Source organism: Euprymna scolopes, chromosome 8, assembly GCF_053919585.1.
Source record: "Euprymna scolopes isolate OS-2025 chromosome 8, ASM5391958v1, whole genome shotgun sequence".
Lineage (NCBI taxonomy): Eukaryota > Metazoa > Mollusca > Cephalopoda > Sepiida > Sepiolidae > Euprymna > Euprymna scolopes.
In genome coordinates, this window is record NC_136489.1 from 161,049,841 (window position 1) to 161,068,160 (window position 18,320).

At 34.5% G+C, this 18,320-nt stretch overlaps 1 protein-coding gene across 1 annotated transcript in view; it reads left to right on the forward strand.

Moving 5' to 3' along the window:
• The window catches only part of LOC145283959 (histone acetyltransferase KAT7-like), an 82,925-nt gene extending 66,423 nt beyond the window's left edge, over positions 1-16,502 (forward strand). Inside the window, exons 10-14 of the mRNA XM_080133057.1 lie at positions 5,627-5,767; positions 8,363-8,456; positions 10,364-10,510; positions 13,986-14,092; positions 15,610-16,502. Of these exons, the coding sequence (XP_079989183.1) occupies positions 5,627-5,767; positions 8,363-8,456; positions 10,364-10,510; positions 13,986-14,092; positions 15,610-15,723 (603 nt within the window). The 3' untranslated portion in view covers positions 15,724-16,502. The remainder of the gene's footprint in view (positions 1-5,626; positions 5,768-8,362; positions 8,457-10,363; positions 10,511-13,985; positions 14,093-15,609) is intronic.
• Positions 16,503-18,320: the final 1,818 nt, after the last annotated feature.

Below are 18,320 nucleotides of genomic sequence, written 5' to 3' on the forward strand. Positions count from 1 at the left end.
ACAAGATGCCTCTTCAACCACCTATATCCACCACAGATAACCCCATATTGAAGAATTCTTCCTTCAAACTCCTCAGCCTAACATTTGCAGGCAATATGAACTGGAACAAATAGATTGAGGATATTGCAAAGGCTGCTGCAAAGAAGGTGGGTTCCCTCTATTGAGCTGGAAGACTACTCATACCTGAAAGTATCCTGTACCTCTTCAAGGCCACCATTTACCCATGCATGGAGTGTTGTTGCCACATTTGGGCTGGTGCATCTACCACTAGCCTCTTGGATAGGGTCCAGAAAAATGTCTTCAATCTAATAGGTCCCACTTTGTCAACTAAGCTCCAACCCCTGTCCCATCGCTGCAATGTTGCATCCCTGTGCCTGTCTTACAAACATTTTGATGGAATGTGCACTGATGAACTCGTTACACCTGTACTCCCTCTGCATACATATCCCTGACAAGCCCACTTAGCAACAAAATCTCACTCCTTCACTGTTGAGGTCCCTAAATGCCAGAAAGCTTTCTATTCTAATAGTTTCTTCCCTCGAACAGCTAGATTTTGAAATTCTCTTCACGTTACCTGCTTCCCTGACTGTACTGATATGCAGAAGTTTAAATGTAATGTAAACCAACATCTTGTTAATATTTCTTAGGCATGGTCCCAAATAATAACTTCTTACGTCCAAGTGGCGATATACCTTGTTAGGGGTGAACGTGAGTAAAAAAATAAAAAAATAAAATAACCTCTGACCTTTTTTGGGTGTATCTTATCGAACTTGGGAATCTTCACGAATGGATCCCTTTATTTAATCCACGGACGGAGGTAGCATGCTTTTGTTCTGCCAGCCATAATTGGGTAGAAGTTTGCAATTGTATTTTGAGTATGAACCTTCGACTAACAGAATAGTAATTTAGAACTGAATTTTACTAAGTGCTTTATCCACTATGCCACGGGCGCTTGCGAACCATTCTAGTATGAATTTTGGGAGCCTTAAACCTATTTTTGTTTTTAGAAGTACAATTTTACTACTTATCAGCATTTATTACTAATGTGTGATTATGTATATATATTTTTTTTATCTATTATTTATAGTTATTGCTTCTCATAGTGTTATGCATTTTATACTAGGTTTGCTTAGTAAGTAATTGTCTCCCAGCATATGTGCTGCTGCTTTGAATAGTTTTGCTCTCCACTGTTCTCCTGTCTAATTTTTACTTCATTCTATAAGGGTAGATGGAATAACACTCAAGATGAGAACAATAATCCAAATAATACCAAGTAAAAATTGTTGTCATCTTTTTTTTTTTTTTTTTTTTTTTTTTTTTTTTGACACAGGAGTTATCACTTATCAAGGCCCAGAGGCCACTCGAGGATAAGGGTTAATGGGTATACATTATTCAATGTGATTATAGCGTAGTAATCATAAGTGGTTGAAATTTTGTAAAATGGATTATTTAGGGGGACAGTTCATCAAGAACTTGTTTACGTTGGACTTGAAGACAATCAAATTGTAGTCAGCTGGAAAGGCGTGCAGTTCTAAGAAAGAAGCTTTGTTCATGGAATTTATGTTTAGGCACAGATAAAGAGTGTGGGAAATTATTGATAGTGGTTTTGGCTAGACGAGTGTTTATGGAGGACCGTAGATTGAAACTCAGCTGAGCACTTGCCATGAAAATAATGATAAAGCAGAGACAGGCTGACAACGTCTCTACTGTGGGAAAGGGGTTGCAGGGAAGAGAAAAAGGCATCCCCCACTAAGCTACAAAGTCTATTTTGAACTCTGTTAAGGCAGGATAAGTTGCTTCTAGTAAAGAAGCTTTTATAAAAGGATAATAAAAAAAAAATCACTTTTTTTTTTTATTTTTTTTTTTTTACATGGGGGTTCACCACTTATCAAGGCCCGAAGGCCACTCAGGGATAAGGGTTATTGCGTGTACAGTAATCAATGAGATAGTATTGTAGTAATCATTAGTATTGGGTGTTTAGATAGTGTCTTACTTAAGGGGAGGGCGGTTTGTCAGGAGTTTGTTTATGTTGGACTTGAAGACGTCCAAGTTGTAGTCAGGTGGGAAACAGGCAAGCGGTAGAGAGTTCCACTGGCGTGCAGTTCTAAGAAAGAAGCTTTGCTCATGGAATCTATGTTTGGATTTAGGCACAGATAAAGAGTGGGGAAAATTATTGACAGTAGTTTCAGCCAGACGGGTGTTTCTTGTGAAAGATTGGCGAGGGGGGACAAGGGATTGGAGCTCAGATGGTCCTAAGAGAGTATATCATATCTTACTGAAATAGGTGACTATATGACATGACATTCATTTAGTGTTGGAAGGCATCAATAAACACATCATGCTATTGGGCTTCATACTTATCTGCATTTTTTTAATAGAATGTCTGTTGCATCATTTTGTGTGCGATTAAAAAAAAAAAAAACTACAGATGTACATGTAACAGTCTAATTTGGGAACTTATGTTTTATTAAAATGGGGCCATAACACCAGATGATTTAAGAAATTTTATTAGATTAGCAAAGCCTTGATTATTAGGTAAAGTCAGGGAGGCTTAAAAATGAATTCTGAGGCTATTGATCATGATTGATTTGTCGATTACAAAGGTATTATAGGTAGATCGCATAGCATGAATAAAAAAAGGTGCAAACCTATCGTCTGTCTTCACAATTACTAGGTATGTCAGAGAATATCAGAATTGTTATCTCCCCTTAATTGGAAACAGCGATTACATTATTAGAAGTAAATTGTTTCACTTTGGATTTTTCTTATTCTTTATAGAAAACATTTTTATTTGATAAATGGTGAAGAGTTGCTTATAAGAAATTATAGAAATCATATTTTTTTATCTGTAAAGAGAAAATTGTCATAGCGGCATATTTTTTTTTTTTTATCTCACAAAAGAGATGTTGCGAGTTTGTCTCTGTTTTATCATTATTTTCATGGAAAGTGTTCGACTAAGCTTCAATCTATGGTCCCCCCTCACCAAACTTTCACAAGAAACACTAGACTAGCTGAAAACATTATCAATAATTTTCCCCACTCTTTATCTGTACCTAAACCTAAACATAGATTCCATGATCAAAGCTTCTTTCTTAGAACTGCACGACTGTGGAATTGTCTTCCGTTTTCCTGCTTTCGAGCTGTCTATAATATGGTTGTCTTCAAGTCCAACGTGAACAAGTTTCTGATGAGCCGTTCCACTTAAGTTAACAAATTTACCGAACTTCCATTACTATCGATTACTATATTGTCCTTTTGACTACTCTACACTCTTTAACCCTTATCCTTGAGTGGCCTATCGGCCTTGATAAGTGGTGACACCTATGTAAAAAAAAAAAAAAAAAAATCATGCTAAAAAATTTTCAATAAAACAAATGTCAAAAATATTTTTTATTTTCAATTTTTATTTAACAGAAAACCAGTCTTCTCTCATTTTTCTCAAACTTCCCCCCCCCCCCGAATTTCAACACGTGTAACCTGAGAAAAATAAATTGCAGACTTTTTTATTTTTATTTTTTATTTTACAAAAAAAATACTTAAAATAAATTAAGTACTTTTTCTTAGAAAAATTGGATTTTTCTTTCTGAAATTGACACCAAAGGATAATTCTTAATTGTCATCTAAAAAAAACCAAAGTTACAAGATATTTTTCATGCTTTAAAAAAGTGTTTTTATTACTTATGTCTTTTTTCTTAAAATTTTTTTGAGAAAAACTTTAAGCATCTTTTTTTTTTTTTATATATGTGTATTTTTTTTATATTCTGTAAGAAAATGTACCAAATTGCAGATTTTGCTGTTTTTTTTATATAAAAATATTTTTATAAGAAAAAAAAACAAAAAAACAAATTCCATTACATAAACTAATTTTAAATTAATTAAAATATTATTTTATTTCTTTAAAATGATGAGCTATTTATTTTAAGGTGAAAAGATTATGCCCAGTAAAAAGATCATGTGAACTCATTGAGTAGAAGGAAGAGGAGTGTGGAAATAAAAGAGCGAGGGAAATGAATTGTTTCTTAACTTGTTTCACTTAATCTGATTTAGTCTGCAGTCATTTGATAAAAAAAGTTGCAAAATTGATCTAAAGTGAGAATGTGTGTGAGTACACTTCTATAACTATATATTCAACCTGAAATTTGATATATAGGGTATTGAGATGTGGAAAACTTTTTAATCAGTTTTCATCTGCAAAAAAGACTGCAAAGGGATCAAAATTGAAAAATTGGTATGGGGGAGGGTCATCGAATTTTTATCTTTTTGTCAACTGTTTCATGAATGTGCATGTGTGAATCGTTCACATGATAAGAATAAATAGGTTGGAAATATTTTTTAAAGATAGTGGCAAGCAGGCCTAATGGTTATCATACTTGACTCGCTGTCTTTAGGTTTTGGTTTCGATTTCGATCTCAGCTATATATATATATATATATATATATATATATATATATATATAATAGTTGTATTGATTGATTAGTTTCTAAATCCAATTAAACTCACTTGATTATTAAAGAATGCTCAATGTAGGACAGAGCTGGTTTATAGTCTGTTTATTATACAAACATTATTGGTTACATATGAGCATACATGTTTCAGTGGAATCCCAATTCAAGGATAACACGTTATCAGACCAAAAAAAGAATTGATATTGAAACATTTCAATATTAATAATGTTTGTATAATAAATAAACATATACATATATAATATATAGATATATATATATAAAGGTGAGTCACAGGAAACAGATGTTTTTAGAATGCTCCTTACTCTCTTTGAGTAAGGTATAGGGAGTGAGGAACATAATCTTTAAATCTGCTTAAGATGCCATTTAATTTGTTTTTATTTGTTTATTTTTTATGTTAAATTTTGTTTTAGTTATTGATTCCGAATTACTTTTCAGTTTATATTCGCTATTACTTTTCAGTTTTGTTTTCTTGTATATATATATATATATATATATATATATATATATATATATATATAAATTCTTAAATATATGTGAAAGCCTTTTGGAGTTTGTTGTTAATCTTGTCTGTGCACAATTTTTATTTGTACATGAATGTTTTAGGTGGTAAGAGAAAAGACATATAATGTATGGTAAATTCAAAGAGAATTGATGAGAGGAATGTAATGGAATATGAACAATTGAAAGTAAAGAGAGGGGGGGGGTATGATGTCACAAGAGTTTCATGAATATTTCAAAATTCCAATATTTGAAAACCTTTTTGAATTTGCAAATATTTAGAAAACTATTTTGTTACATTATTATATACCCTCTAATTTTTCTTCTTTTCTTTCCTTCTCACCCTCTCTCTCTTTCATTCTTCTATTTTTTCCTTCCCTCCTAATTACTTACATATTTCAGTCATCTTATTTCCCCTTTATTTAGCATCCGTCCTTTCTTCCACAACCGAAAACATTCATGTACTGATTAAGTGTTCATGACGATAAGTAAACAAGATAACATTTTCAGGAATCATATAGATTGAATACTATTTTTTTTTTTTTTTTTTTTTTTTTTTTTTAGTATTTTTCTTGATTTTGATTTTTTTTTTTTTAATTTAAAAAAAAAGTTTGTTTTTTTTTTTTTTTTTTAATTTATTCTATTTTTCATTTTATTTTCAGGTCTATTGTCAGAACTTATGTTTGTTAGCAAAATTATTTTTAGACCACAAAACTCTTTACTTTGACGTGGAACCTTTCTTGTTTTATGTGATGACTGAAAATGATTCCAGTGGTTGCCATATTGTTGGATATTTTTCAAAGGTTTGTTAAATTTTTGTATAAAATATTTCATGGACATTTTTTTTATCAGGAAATGTTTTAATCAGGTCAAGAGTCTTATTATTTTGAATCAACATCTCCAAAACGTGCTGCTTCAACGTCAGAGATATTAATCTACAGAAAGCTATTGTGAAATGATAGAATTCCTCAGATAGCAATCAGATAGACAAGATATATGTACCCCTGCAATATATCAGCTGCCAAAAAAAAAGCTTTGGTGGTGCAGGGACATATTGTCACACTATTTGTATTCAAAACTTGCATGTTTATTTAGAGTTTTTTCAAATTTATTTTAAACCTACTGAAAATTTTAATTAAATTCAATTTTGATGGCTGAACTATTGTCAGCGATGAAATGCGTCACTGATGAAAGTTGAGAGTGAAACTATTAGTATACGATTTAAAAAAAAAAAAAAAGTACTTTTTGCTCTTTGTCAACTAAATAAAACATTTCAACATATTTTTGTTAGACTGTTATGTGAAAATGAAATCAATATTTTCTACAGCTGTGTTGTATTTATTTTCTAAAATTTATTATTCAAAATGGTTGAATAAAACATGATGGAGCAAATACTACAGAAGTAAAAAAAAAAAAAAAAAAATCTCACATATAAATTTTAAAGGCATGATTTTTTTTCCCAAAGACTTTTACATGTAATTAATCTATCCTGGGTTATACCGGGATGTTGAAAATTATGATTTTGCTGTGAAGGTTGGTTAGTACAAAAAAGTTCAAGGATTAAGTTGCTGACGTATGTCAAACTCTGTAGCTGAGGTTAATGATAGCATCTGAAATAGGTTAGTCAGGTTCATGTGAAAGAGAACATGGAAAGGAAGATATCTTTTCTCTCGCATGCAAGTCAGTCGGATTTCCGATTTTGGATAGGCAGACACGGTTGAGATTTCGCTAAGATGCTAGAAGAAAAAAACGTAAAAACAAGTTGGCCAACAAAAGAAAGATGCGGAATGGCTAAGAAGAATAAACCAAGCATTAATTAATTAATTAATTAAAGGAAGCCTTTGACTTGTTATTTTGTGCATGCATTTCCCTTTTGCAGCTACAAGTGACAAAGCCAATATAACAGAAAAAAGTTATGGTCAACTTTACTTTATTGCATATATATATATATATATATATATATATATATATATATATATATATATATGCACACACACACACACACACACGATGTATCACAATTACGTACACAGATACAGAAAAAGAGACACACGTAATGAGATATACCCCCTCCCCTTCCCGCTACACTACACATGTCTATTGTTTAAATAGCATACCCCTCCCTCTAAAAAAAACATGCCGATGGAATACTGTTGCCATATCTGGGCAGGAGCTGCTAAAAACAGCCTATCCTGCCTTGACAGAGTACAAAATAGACTTCGTGGCTTAGTGGGGGATGCCCTTTTCTTTACCCTGCAACCTCTCTCCCACAGAAGAGACGTTGCGAGCCTATCCTTGTTTTATCGTTATTTCCATGGCAGGTGCTCGTCTGAACTCCAATCTCTGGTCCCCCCCCTCGCCAATCTTTCACGAAAAGCACCCGTCTAGCCGAATCCACTGTGAAAAATTTCCCCCACTCTTTATCTGTGCCTAAATCAAAACGTGGATTCCATGAACAAAGCTTCTTTCTTAGAACTACACGCCTGTGGAACTCTGTTCCGTCTGCCTGCTTCCCACCGGACTACAACTTGGATGTCTTCAAGTCCAATGTTAACAAATTCCTAATGAACCGCCCCCTTAAGTAAACACTTCATCAAATCTCCACACTAACGTAATGTACTTGCAATAACCCTTATCCCTGAGTGGCTTCCAGGCCTTGATAAGTGGTGATCACTGTGTAAAAAAAAAAAAAAAAAGCATTAACTATACTCTCAAACATTGGTAAGCAATGTCCTGGATTCTCTCTTCCAAATACTCGACTTTGACTCCAAAAAATTTTAAAAGATTTAACTCCAATCTAAGAAATTTTTTTCCATTAATAATAATTTATATGTAGCATTTGTTATTTATAATGTTTTGCTTTCATCGAGGATCGGCATATTTTTTTTTAGAGGAAGGTGTATGTGAATTCAACAGATGTTTGGGGAGATTTTTTTAAAACCTAATTTGAATAATTCAATTAAAAAAAAAAAGTGGTGCATTATATTCAATATTAGTTAATTTTTATAAATCAACGTCTCAAGTAATAGATTTATCCTAACTCTGAAGCCCGTTTTGAGGAGTCAACCAGTTTAAAAGAAGGAAACCTTCCAAATGATACCAGTTGTGATTCTGGGAAACTTGCCTCCTTAAAAAAAACTGTCATGGAAAGTAACAGAATTTCTTGGAGAGTTATGGATTTTTTTTTTTTTTTTTTTTTTTTTTTACTGATGTTAACCCCAAACAAGGCATGTTGGATGTAAGGGCTGCTATTTGGGACCGTAGGGTTAGGGTAGATGAGCGGGATTTAGTCGGTTTGCTAAACTTCAATTCAAAGGGAGCACTAATTAATAGTTTCTTTTCTACTTCATGTTGTAAACTCAGTTTTAATTTTTTAAATTTTATTTTTATTTTCACAGGAGAAGAATTCCTTTCTGAACTATAATGTGTCTTGTATACTTACTCTGCCACAATACATGCGTCAGGGTTATGGCAAAATGTTAATTGATTTCAGTGAGTAGCTCTGTTTTCTTTTTTTTTTCATTTTATTGCTAATGAGTGAGCACTTACCAAAGTTAAAATTCATTTCGTTTAAGAGTTACTGAGATGGATAAATTTTCAGTTAAAGGCCCACAGAAGAGACATTGTGAGCCTGTCTCTACTCTATCACTATTTTTATGGCAAGTGCTCGACTGAACTCCAATCTATGCCCCCCCCACTTGCCAAACTTTCACCTTAAAAAAAAAAACACTCGACTAGCTATAACCACTATATTTGATTTTTCCCATTCTCTATCTGTGCCTAAATCTAAACACAGATTCCATGAATAAAGCTTCTTTCCCAGAACTGTCTGCCTTTGGAACACTGTTCTGCTGGCATGCTTCCTGGTTGAATACAACATGGTAGCCTTCAAATCTAATGTAAACATAAGTTGCATGTATGAAAAATTCCTTTCACATATATATATATATATATATATATATATATATATATATGGTAGAACGATAAATTTGTCGCCCTAAAGAAAACAACACTCCAGCTTTATTTTAAAACTTTTATTGAAAAAATCAATTCAGGTAACTTGATTTATTCAATGTAGTCTCAATCAATTGTAGGTTGGCGCCGAGTCTTGCTGCCACACCCAGGATCTGCCAGCGGCCACCTTATTGCACCAGGGGATCACCACACTCTTCAGCACATCCAGGTACACTTTGGTGTTGACTTTCAACAAAATCATACCAAAGACCATAACTGTGGCCGGAAACTTTCAACTTTGTACAAATCCCAAGAATGATAAGAGTTTTCTATCATGTCTGAAAGTGACACAATGTTCCATGAGCAAGATCAGAGATGCACTGCTGTACGACTCATACTCCCTACCAATCCAAGTCATGACAATAGGACCATTGTCAGCATCATCAAAATGCAAATCCAGACAATTTGAGGCTTGAGGAACATTCCCAGGGTGATGAAAACAAAGTTTCCAGTCACAGTTATGGTCTTTGGTGTGGTTTCAAGTGAGGGCCACATCATGCCACCTCACATCTTCAAAGGCAGCTTGAAAGTCAACACCAAAGTGTACTTGGATGTGCTGAGGAGTGCGGTGGTCCTCTGATGCAATCAGGTGGCCGCTGGCAGACTCTGGGTGTGGCAGCAGGACTCAGTGCCGGCCCACAAGTCCAAAGAGACTCAAATGTGGCTTCAGAAGCAGTGCTACAACTTCTCTCACTGGCCTTCCCTGACCTGAACCCACTAGATTACTTCGTTTGTTGAGAACTCTGTTCCGCTTGCCCGTTCCCCTCCCGACTTCAACCTGGATGTCTTCAAGTCCAACACAAACAAATTCCTGATGAACCGCCCCCCCTCAAGTAATGACACCTTATCAATTCTCTAATACTATTGCTACACTATCCCATTGAGTACTGTACACACAATAATCCTTATCCCCAAGTGGCCATTGGGCCTTGATAAGTGGTGAACTCCATGTAAAAAAAAAAAACAAAAAAAAACATCACCAACATGACCTCCAATAGCATCTAAGCCAATCTAATCGGCACCATCCGAGAAAAGGCATGCTCCCAGTTCCAGACCCGTATCGAGGCGGTGATTGAGGCTGAAGGCGGCTACATTGAATAGATGTCAGCTCTACTACATAATCAAGTTACCAGAATTGATTTTTTTTCAATAAAAGTTTTAAAATAAAGCTGTAGTGTTGTTTTCTTTAGGGCGACAATTTTATCGTTCAACCCTGTATATATCTCCTTGATTGTTTATGCCCAAAAACATAAAGTTATATGGATATTTTGGCTTTTGCAAAAATTAATAAAGGAATGGTCATTGGCATTTAGTATTATATTATGTGTATCTTTTACTTTTTTTAATTTGAAATCGGATTTTTTATTTCCAAATTGTTTTTGCAGGTTACTTATTAAGCCGAATGGAGCAAAAAATTGGATCTCCCGAGCGTCCACTTTCTGATTTAGGTCTCATCAGCTACCGTAGTTATTGGAAAGAAGTTCTCTTGAATTACCTGCACCGTTATAAGGGGACAGAAATCTGTATTAAAGGTAAGCAAATTGTAATGGAGGTAGAGGTTTAAGGAAGGTAGTAATTGTTGGTTTGCTTTTCTCGTTACGAAGTGTTGCACGTCAAAATTATGAGATGAAAGTAAAATATGTCACATCCATCATATTATTCTCTCCATGCAAAGCATATCCTCAATCCTCACTGAACCAGTTTCACTTTGATACATCTTCACATTGTATACACATGTAAAAATCAAAAGAATGTATTATAGGTACTGTTGTCTCGTTAAAAACAAAGCAGCATTCTTTGTTGGTTTTCCTCTGTGGAACATGTTTTGACAAGCTTCTGGGTTTGACCTTTACTCCTGATCTGAAATGGAACACGTACATCAAATCTGTTGCCAGGGACGCTGGGAAAATGATGAGATCCTTCTACCGCTCCAGAAGATATCTTACTACTGATGCAATTCTCTATCTGTATAAAAGCCAAGTACGTCCAAGGATGGAGTACTGCTGCTACATCTGGGCAGGAGCTGCGAAAAACAGCCTATCCTGCCTTGACAGAGTACAAAATAGACTTCGTGGCTTAGTGGGGGATGCCCTTTTCTCTTCCCTGCAACCTCTCTCCCACAGAAGAGACGTTGCAAGCCTGTCTTTGTTTTATCGCTATTTCCATGGCAGGTGCTCTTCTGAGCTCCAATCCCTCATCCCCCCTCGCCAATCTTTCATGAGAAACACCCGTCTAGCTGAAACTACTGTCAATAATGTTCCCCACTCTTTATCTGTGCCTAAATCCAAACATAGATTCCATGAGAAAAGCTTCTTTCTTATAACTGCATGCTAATGGAACTCTCTGCCGCTTTCCTGTTTCCCACCTGACTACAACTTGGACGTCTTCAAGTCCAACATAAACAAACTCCTGACAAACTTCCCCCTTAAGTATGACACTATCAAAACCCCCAATACTAATAATTACTACAATACTATCTCATTGATTACTGTACACGCAATAACCCTTATCCCTGAGTGTCCTTCGGGCCTTGATAAGTGGTGACCCCCATGTAAAAAAAAAAAGAAAAAAAACAACAGTCTACTAGAGGAGCTTGTGACGATGCCTGGCATATCCAGGTTTAAAGTCGCCTTAGGTAAATATTCAGACATCTTTTATACGGCTTATCGCACTTTGTTAGTTTTTGCCAAATAATTCTGATTTAAGATGCCTGATAGAACCTTCTCAGTAAGCAGTAATACTTTTTTTTTTCTTTTTTTTTTTTTTGAACCCTTTAAAACAAGTAATTTGTATATTTATTTATTTATTTGCGAAGTGTTATCCCCATCTTCATAGTTGTTGTTTCACCACATTATGGCCAACCCATCCTCTGGCCTTCTTCAGATGATTAACCGTGAGACAGGATAGGAATGCTGAGTCTCGTAACTATATCCCCAGTAAATACAACAACTATGGAAGGCAGTAATTACTGAGGATAGTGACAAGACTCAACATTCCTATCGTGTCGCAGTTAATCACCTGAAGAAGGCCAGGGGATGAGTTGGCTGAAACGTGGTGAAACAGCAGTAGCTATGAAGATGAGGATAACAGTCCGCAAATAAATAAAAACAGTAATGCTGATAGTGAAGTTAGTAAAAAATAGTGTTTTCAATCTAGTAGGTCCCACTTTGTCAACTAAGCTCCGACCCCTGTCCCATCGCCTCAATGGTTCATGTCTATGCCTGTTTTACAAGGATTTTAATGGAATGTGCTCTGATGAACTTGTTGCACTTGTGCCCCCTCAATGTACATATCCCTGGCAAACCCGCTTAGCAATAAAATCTCACCCCTTCACTGTTGAGCAGAAGTTTAAATGTAACATAAACAGACATCTTGTTAATCTATGGTCTCAATTAGTAACCCTTTTCATCTAAGTGGCGATATGCCTTATTATGGGTGAACGTAAGTAAAAAAAAAAAAAAAAAACATGGCAGAAGTTCCCTGAATTTACTACATTCACTCTTACAATCACATCAGCACCAGTTTTTTTGCTGTGTTCTGATTGTATTACGAAGGTAATAAAACTTCTGCACAACCTGAACAGCCATGTCATTCAAGTATATTTTCTCCATATCTGACTTCTCATCTATCTCCATTGTCTTACACTTTTTTGCACGCAAACTGGTAAAATCATATCATATCATGCTTACACGTACTAAAAAAAATGAAGTTGCTGTCAACCCCCTTTTCCACAAAATAAACAAGCGGACTTTCTACAACCACTGATCATTACTTTGTTTTTGGTAATTTTCACTCTGAAATCTTTACTTTTCATGGCTTTATTGTTTCACAGACGAACACTTACAAAAATATGATATTTATATCTGTAGTAGTAGTAGTAGTACTATTGCTCCTTTGATTCACTTGATATTCAAAATGTTCTTTGTTTCATATTTTGAGCACTATTTTGAATCCATAAAGGTTTATTGGTCCCCCAATTTATCGGAGAGGGACCTATGATTTCAGTGGCGTCTGTACATCCGTTAGTCCAGACAATTGCCAGGTAACCGTCCATTAGTTTTTCCTGAAATTTTGTCACAAATTGTATTTCATTAAATAGATGTGCACAGTAAAAAAAAATTTTTGCGAAAATTTCCATTGTGTCCCCAGGTGCTCAAAAGACACATTTTGCCCCCATAACTTTTGATCCATCCATTAGATTTTTCTGAAATTCGGCCAAAATGTGCAGCCCATTGTTCTTAATATAGATTCAGTATGGGTGACCCTGGCAAAATTCTGGTTCGCATCTCTCTGGTACTTTCAGGGCTAAAAAAACATGCCCTTTTCGAGCTCTTTTTTCATATGACTTAAAACTTGACATGTATGTCTATATAGTGAATCTCCATAGTGCTGCATTCAAGTATACATGTCTTAAGGCATAAAACTGCACCGTTTGTTCATTCTCACTGGGATTCGGTTTTCCCAGGAGCTCAAAAGGGATTCCAAATGCCACAAAATTGCAAAAAAAATGACACTTTTTACCCCATACCTTTTGTCTCATCAATTAAATTTTTCTAAAACTTTACAAAAATGTGAAGGTAACGTTGGCCCTAACACTTCTCACATTCATCATTTCTTCACTATTTTTTGTGGCGTCATCTCACATGCAGCACCAGAGGGGGGCCATGCATGCACTGCTTGTTATTATAATTAGTAGTAGTAATAATATTAGAATAACACATTTGGTATGCCATGAATGCTTCATGACAAATTTGAAGCAATTTTGTCAAGCAGTTTTTGAAGTATGTTTTTTTTATTATCATAATTATTATAGCACTGACTCTCGATTCGATTTTGTTAGTTTGGTATCTACAAGTGACTAACAGAAAAAAACATAAAGAATATATTCAAATATAGATTACAATATATTCTTTTTAAGATGTTTTGTCAACACATTTTGACTTGAAACTTTTTCTTTTCATAATGATAAAATATTGAATATGTCTGATTTTTTTTTTTGTCTTCTAGATGTAAGTCAAGAAACAGCGATAAATGCAAATGACATTGTCAGCACGTTACAAGCACTGGGAATGCTCAAATATTGGAAAGGGAAACATTTGGTTCTGAAGAGACAAGTAGGTTTCCTTTCTTTTCTTTTTTTTTTCTTTTTTTCTTTTTTTTTCTTTTTTTTTTTTGAGGTTGCAGCTTTTTTTTTCTTTTTTTTTTTTAATTTAATTTTTAAATAATTTTGACAACAAAATATTTTTCATTTATTCCGATCATACTACAGAGTGGAACAATAAATTTGTCACCCTAAAGAAAACAACACTGCAGCTTTATTTTAAAATTTTTATTGAAAAAAATCAATTCGGGTTACTTGATTATGTAGTAGAGCTGGCATCTATTCAATGTAGCTACCTTCAGCCTTAATCATCGTGTTGATACAGGTCCAGAACTGGGAACATGCCATTTGCAAAAATGCCAGCAGAAGCTCGGCAAATACTTGGCTGATTGCGGCCATTCAACTGGTTTTGTAGGTGGTTATGTTGGTGATGTTCTCAACGTATGACCAAATGAGTGGGTTCAGGTTGGGAGAGGCTAGTGAGAGAAGTCATAGTACTCCTTCTGAAGACAAGCCTGGGTCTCTGGACTTGTGGGCCGATGCTCAGTCTTGCTTCCACACCCAGGGTCTGTCAGCAGCCACCTGATTCCACTAGGGGATCACCACACTCTTCAGCACATCCAAGTACTCTTTGGTGTTGACTTTCAAGCCGACTTCGGAGATGTGAGGTGGCATGATGTGAACCTCACTTGAAACCGCATCAAAGACCATAAACTGGAAACCTCGTTGAACTGTGCCCTCAAGTATTGAATAGTTCAAATTTGGATTTTGAAGGCGCTGGCAATGGTCCTGATGTTATAGCTTGGATCGGTATAGAGCATGAGTTGTAGAGTGGTGCATCTCTGATCGCGCTCGTTGAACATTGTGTCACTTTCAGTATTGTAATGTGGTGAAATAATTATTGGAAATGTTAAGCAGAACGTCTAAAAAGTGGACGTGTGTGGTGGAGTGTTCGATTGTGAATTTAAAACTGTTATGTCAGTTGATAGAAGTGTCTTTCCGCCGTGTGACCAAATGACAAAGATATCATCTATGTGATTGTAAGAGTGATGCTTTGAGGTGGTATGTGTGGACAGTAAAAACGATATGATAGTCCTAGGATACATTGTTTTTTTTTTGGGGGGGGGGGGTCCAGGTTACGATGTGTAATACAATGTTTTTCCGACCTCTGGTTATGGTATTTGCCCCCTCTTTACAGTGTTATTTATAATCTTATTTGATTATATACATGTATATTGTATACTGTACTGTATTTTGTTACTAATTTTTAATGCCGTATCCCGGGGTTCTACTGTATGCTTTTTTGTTTGAATGTATGCATGAAGATGTTAGCAAAGCTGGGAGCCATTTTACTTCCTACGGCTTTTTATTTGTATAAATTGTTTGTTGTTGAATGTAAAGTTATTATGTGTTAAACTTATTGTAATGTTGGTGTCTTGTAAGTCCTGCGTGTGTAAAAAACTTTTAAATATTTACATTTTTTTTTCTTCTGATTCTCTTTTTATGTAATATTTTTAATTTCTTTTGTAGGATTTGATTGATGAGTTTCTGGAGAAAAAATCCAAACGTCCACCAGATTTCAAGACTATTGATTCAAACTGTTTAAAATGGACAGCACCTTCAAAACGTGCTCTTCAGGTTTGACAGCCTGGACATCAGCTCTCTCTCCCCCCCTCCCTCTCTTTTTGTGTGCCTGCGTGCATCTACTGAAAAGATAGTTCTGTGCTAGTTATTCTTTGCCAATGGGATTAACCATAATCTCTCAATCAAGACAAGTCACTTCTCTCTCATCTGAACATCTCCCCGTGCTGTCATGTGTGAATGAATTTCACGGATGCATTCTTATGTATGCATTTAGCATCACGTTTGTCGGCATTTCCGACACGGATATTTTACATACGTGCATACGATAACAATGCCTTCGATTAAGCATCTGTATATAGTCAATCGGTGCATGACTGTGTGCGGTGTGTGTATATATGCATGTATATACGTGTGAATGTGTGGCTGTATGAATGATCAAAATTGGCCATCATTTTCGCCAGATTTATATCAAAAACACATTTTTTTAAACTTCTTGGTTGAAATCTACAATATTTTTCATATTGGCATTTTGGCACAGACTAAAAGAAATTTTTTATAACAAATTTTTATTTTTAATTTTTTTTTTTTTTTTAACATCTCCTTCACCCCGCCCACTTCCCACTTTGGGAGTACATCTGTTCTCTTGAAATTTGGCAGGTGTCAATATACCCCCTTTTTTTCCTGATCAGACTTTGAGACAAAAGTGGCTGTAAACATTTTTGCCGAAACTTGTGATTATTAATGTTACAAGTCCATGTCTCCCATCTTATAAATAAATTGGCAGCAAGGCTTCTGGTTGATGAAAAAAAAAATAATAATAAATTAAATTTTTAACCCTTTATTTTGTTTTGATTTCATTGGAATTTATTTTCTTTAGGTTTTGTAAATTTTTTATTTATTTATTTTTTTTTTGTATTCGAAACTACATATTTATTTATTTTCTTTAGGTTTTGTAAATTTTTTATTTATTTATTTTTTTTTTGTATTCGAAACTACATATTTATTTATTTTTTTTTTTTGTATGCGAAACTACATATTTATTTATTTTTTTTTTGTATGCGAAACTACATATTTATTTTATTTTTTATTTTTTTGGTATGCGAAACTACATATTTATTTTATTTTTTTTTGTATGCGAAACTACATATTTATTTATTTATTTTTTTGTATGCGAAACTACATATTTATTTTATTTTTTTGGTATGCGAAACTACATATTTATTTTTTTTTTTGTATGCAAAACTACATATTTATTTTATTTTTTTGGTATGCGAAACTACATATTTATTTATTTTTTTTTGTATGCGAAACTACATATTTATTTTTTTTTTTTTTTGTATGCGAAACTACATATTTATTTATTTTTACTTTTTTTGTATGCGAAACTACATATTTATTAATATATATATATTTTTTTTAATGTGTAATCACATAGAGACGAGAAATACATACACAGACGCACAAGAAGTGATCACACAATTTTATTTAATTATCTAGGAATTCTTATAGCTGTAACTGAAAATTCCAGTGTAGATTTTTTTTTTTTTTTCTTTTCGTATTTTGTTTTTGTTGGGATGAGGCATTCTACTGAATGCCAGACCTGCTATTTTAATTACTCCAACAGAGAGATCTTTTTAAGATTCTAACTCTTCCTTTAAAGGTAATTGTTTGTATTTCTCTTGCACTTGGTTCATCAGGTATTTTTTTATAAATTCCTTTTCATGAATTTGGTTGCTTCTATAATTACTAGAATGATGGAAATCTTCCCAAGATTCCAGTTTCTTTTCATGTTGTACATAAGACATTTTGTTTCATGGCGAAATTATTAGGTTGGTGCAAAAACAATATCATTTTCTCACATATGTTACTTTTATACATGATTTCTGAATTAATTCATTGATATATATAGCCATGTTATATATCATTTTGAAGCAGATTTTTTGCTCTATCGAATCATGTTATTCGTTGCCGTTCTCAATGTCTTTGTTCATATTTTTTTTTTTTTTTTTTTTTTTTTTTTTGCAGGCTTTTCGACAGCATGGACAAAATTCAAATCCGCACAATTTTCTTGTTCCAGTTCAAACTGGGCCAAAAAGTTGCCGAGACAGCTCGTGATATCAATGATGTGTTTGGCCCAGGACCACTAACGAACATGTGGCATAATGGTGGTTCAAGAAATTTCGCAGTGGTGACGAGAGCCTCAAAGATGAAGATGGTCGCGACCAGCCGACTGCGGTTGATAACGAACATTTGAAAGCCTTAATTGAAGCCAATCCTCGCAAAACCACACAAGAAGTTGCTGTTGAAGTTGAGGTCAACCACTCAACAGTTGTTTGCTATTTAAAGCAAATAGGCAAATCAAAAAAGTTGGATAAATGGGTGCCGCATGAAGTAAAAGATAATAAAAAATTGTCGATTTTAGGTTTCTTCTACGCATTTTCTGCACAACAAAAACGACCCGTTTTTTGAGCGGATTGTGGCATGTGATGAGAAGTGGATCCTCTACGGCAAATGGCGACGTTCAGCACAGTGGTTGGATGTAGGAGAAGCTCCACAACACTTTTCAAAGCCGAAATTGCACCAAAGAAAAGGTTATGGTGACTGTTTGGTGGTCTGCAGCTGGCCTCATCCATCGCATCTTCTTTAATCTGGGTGAA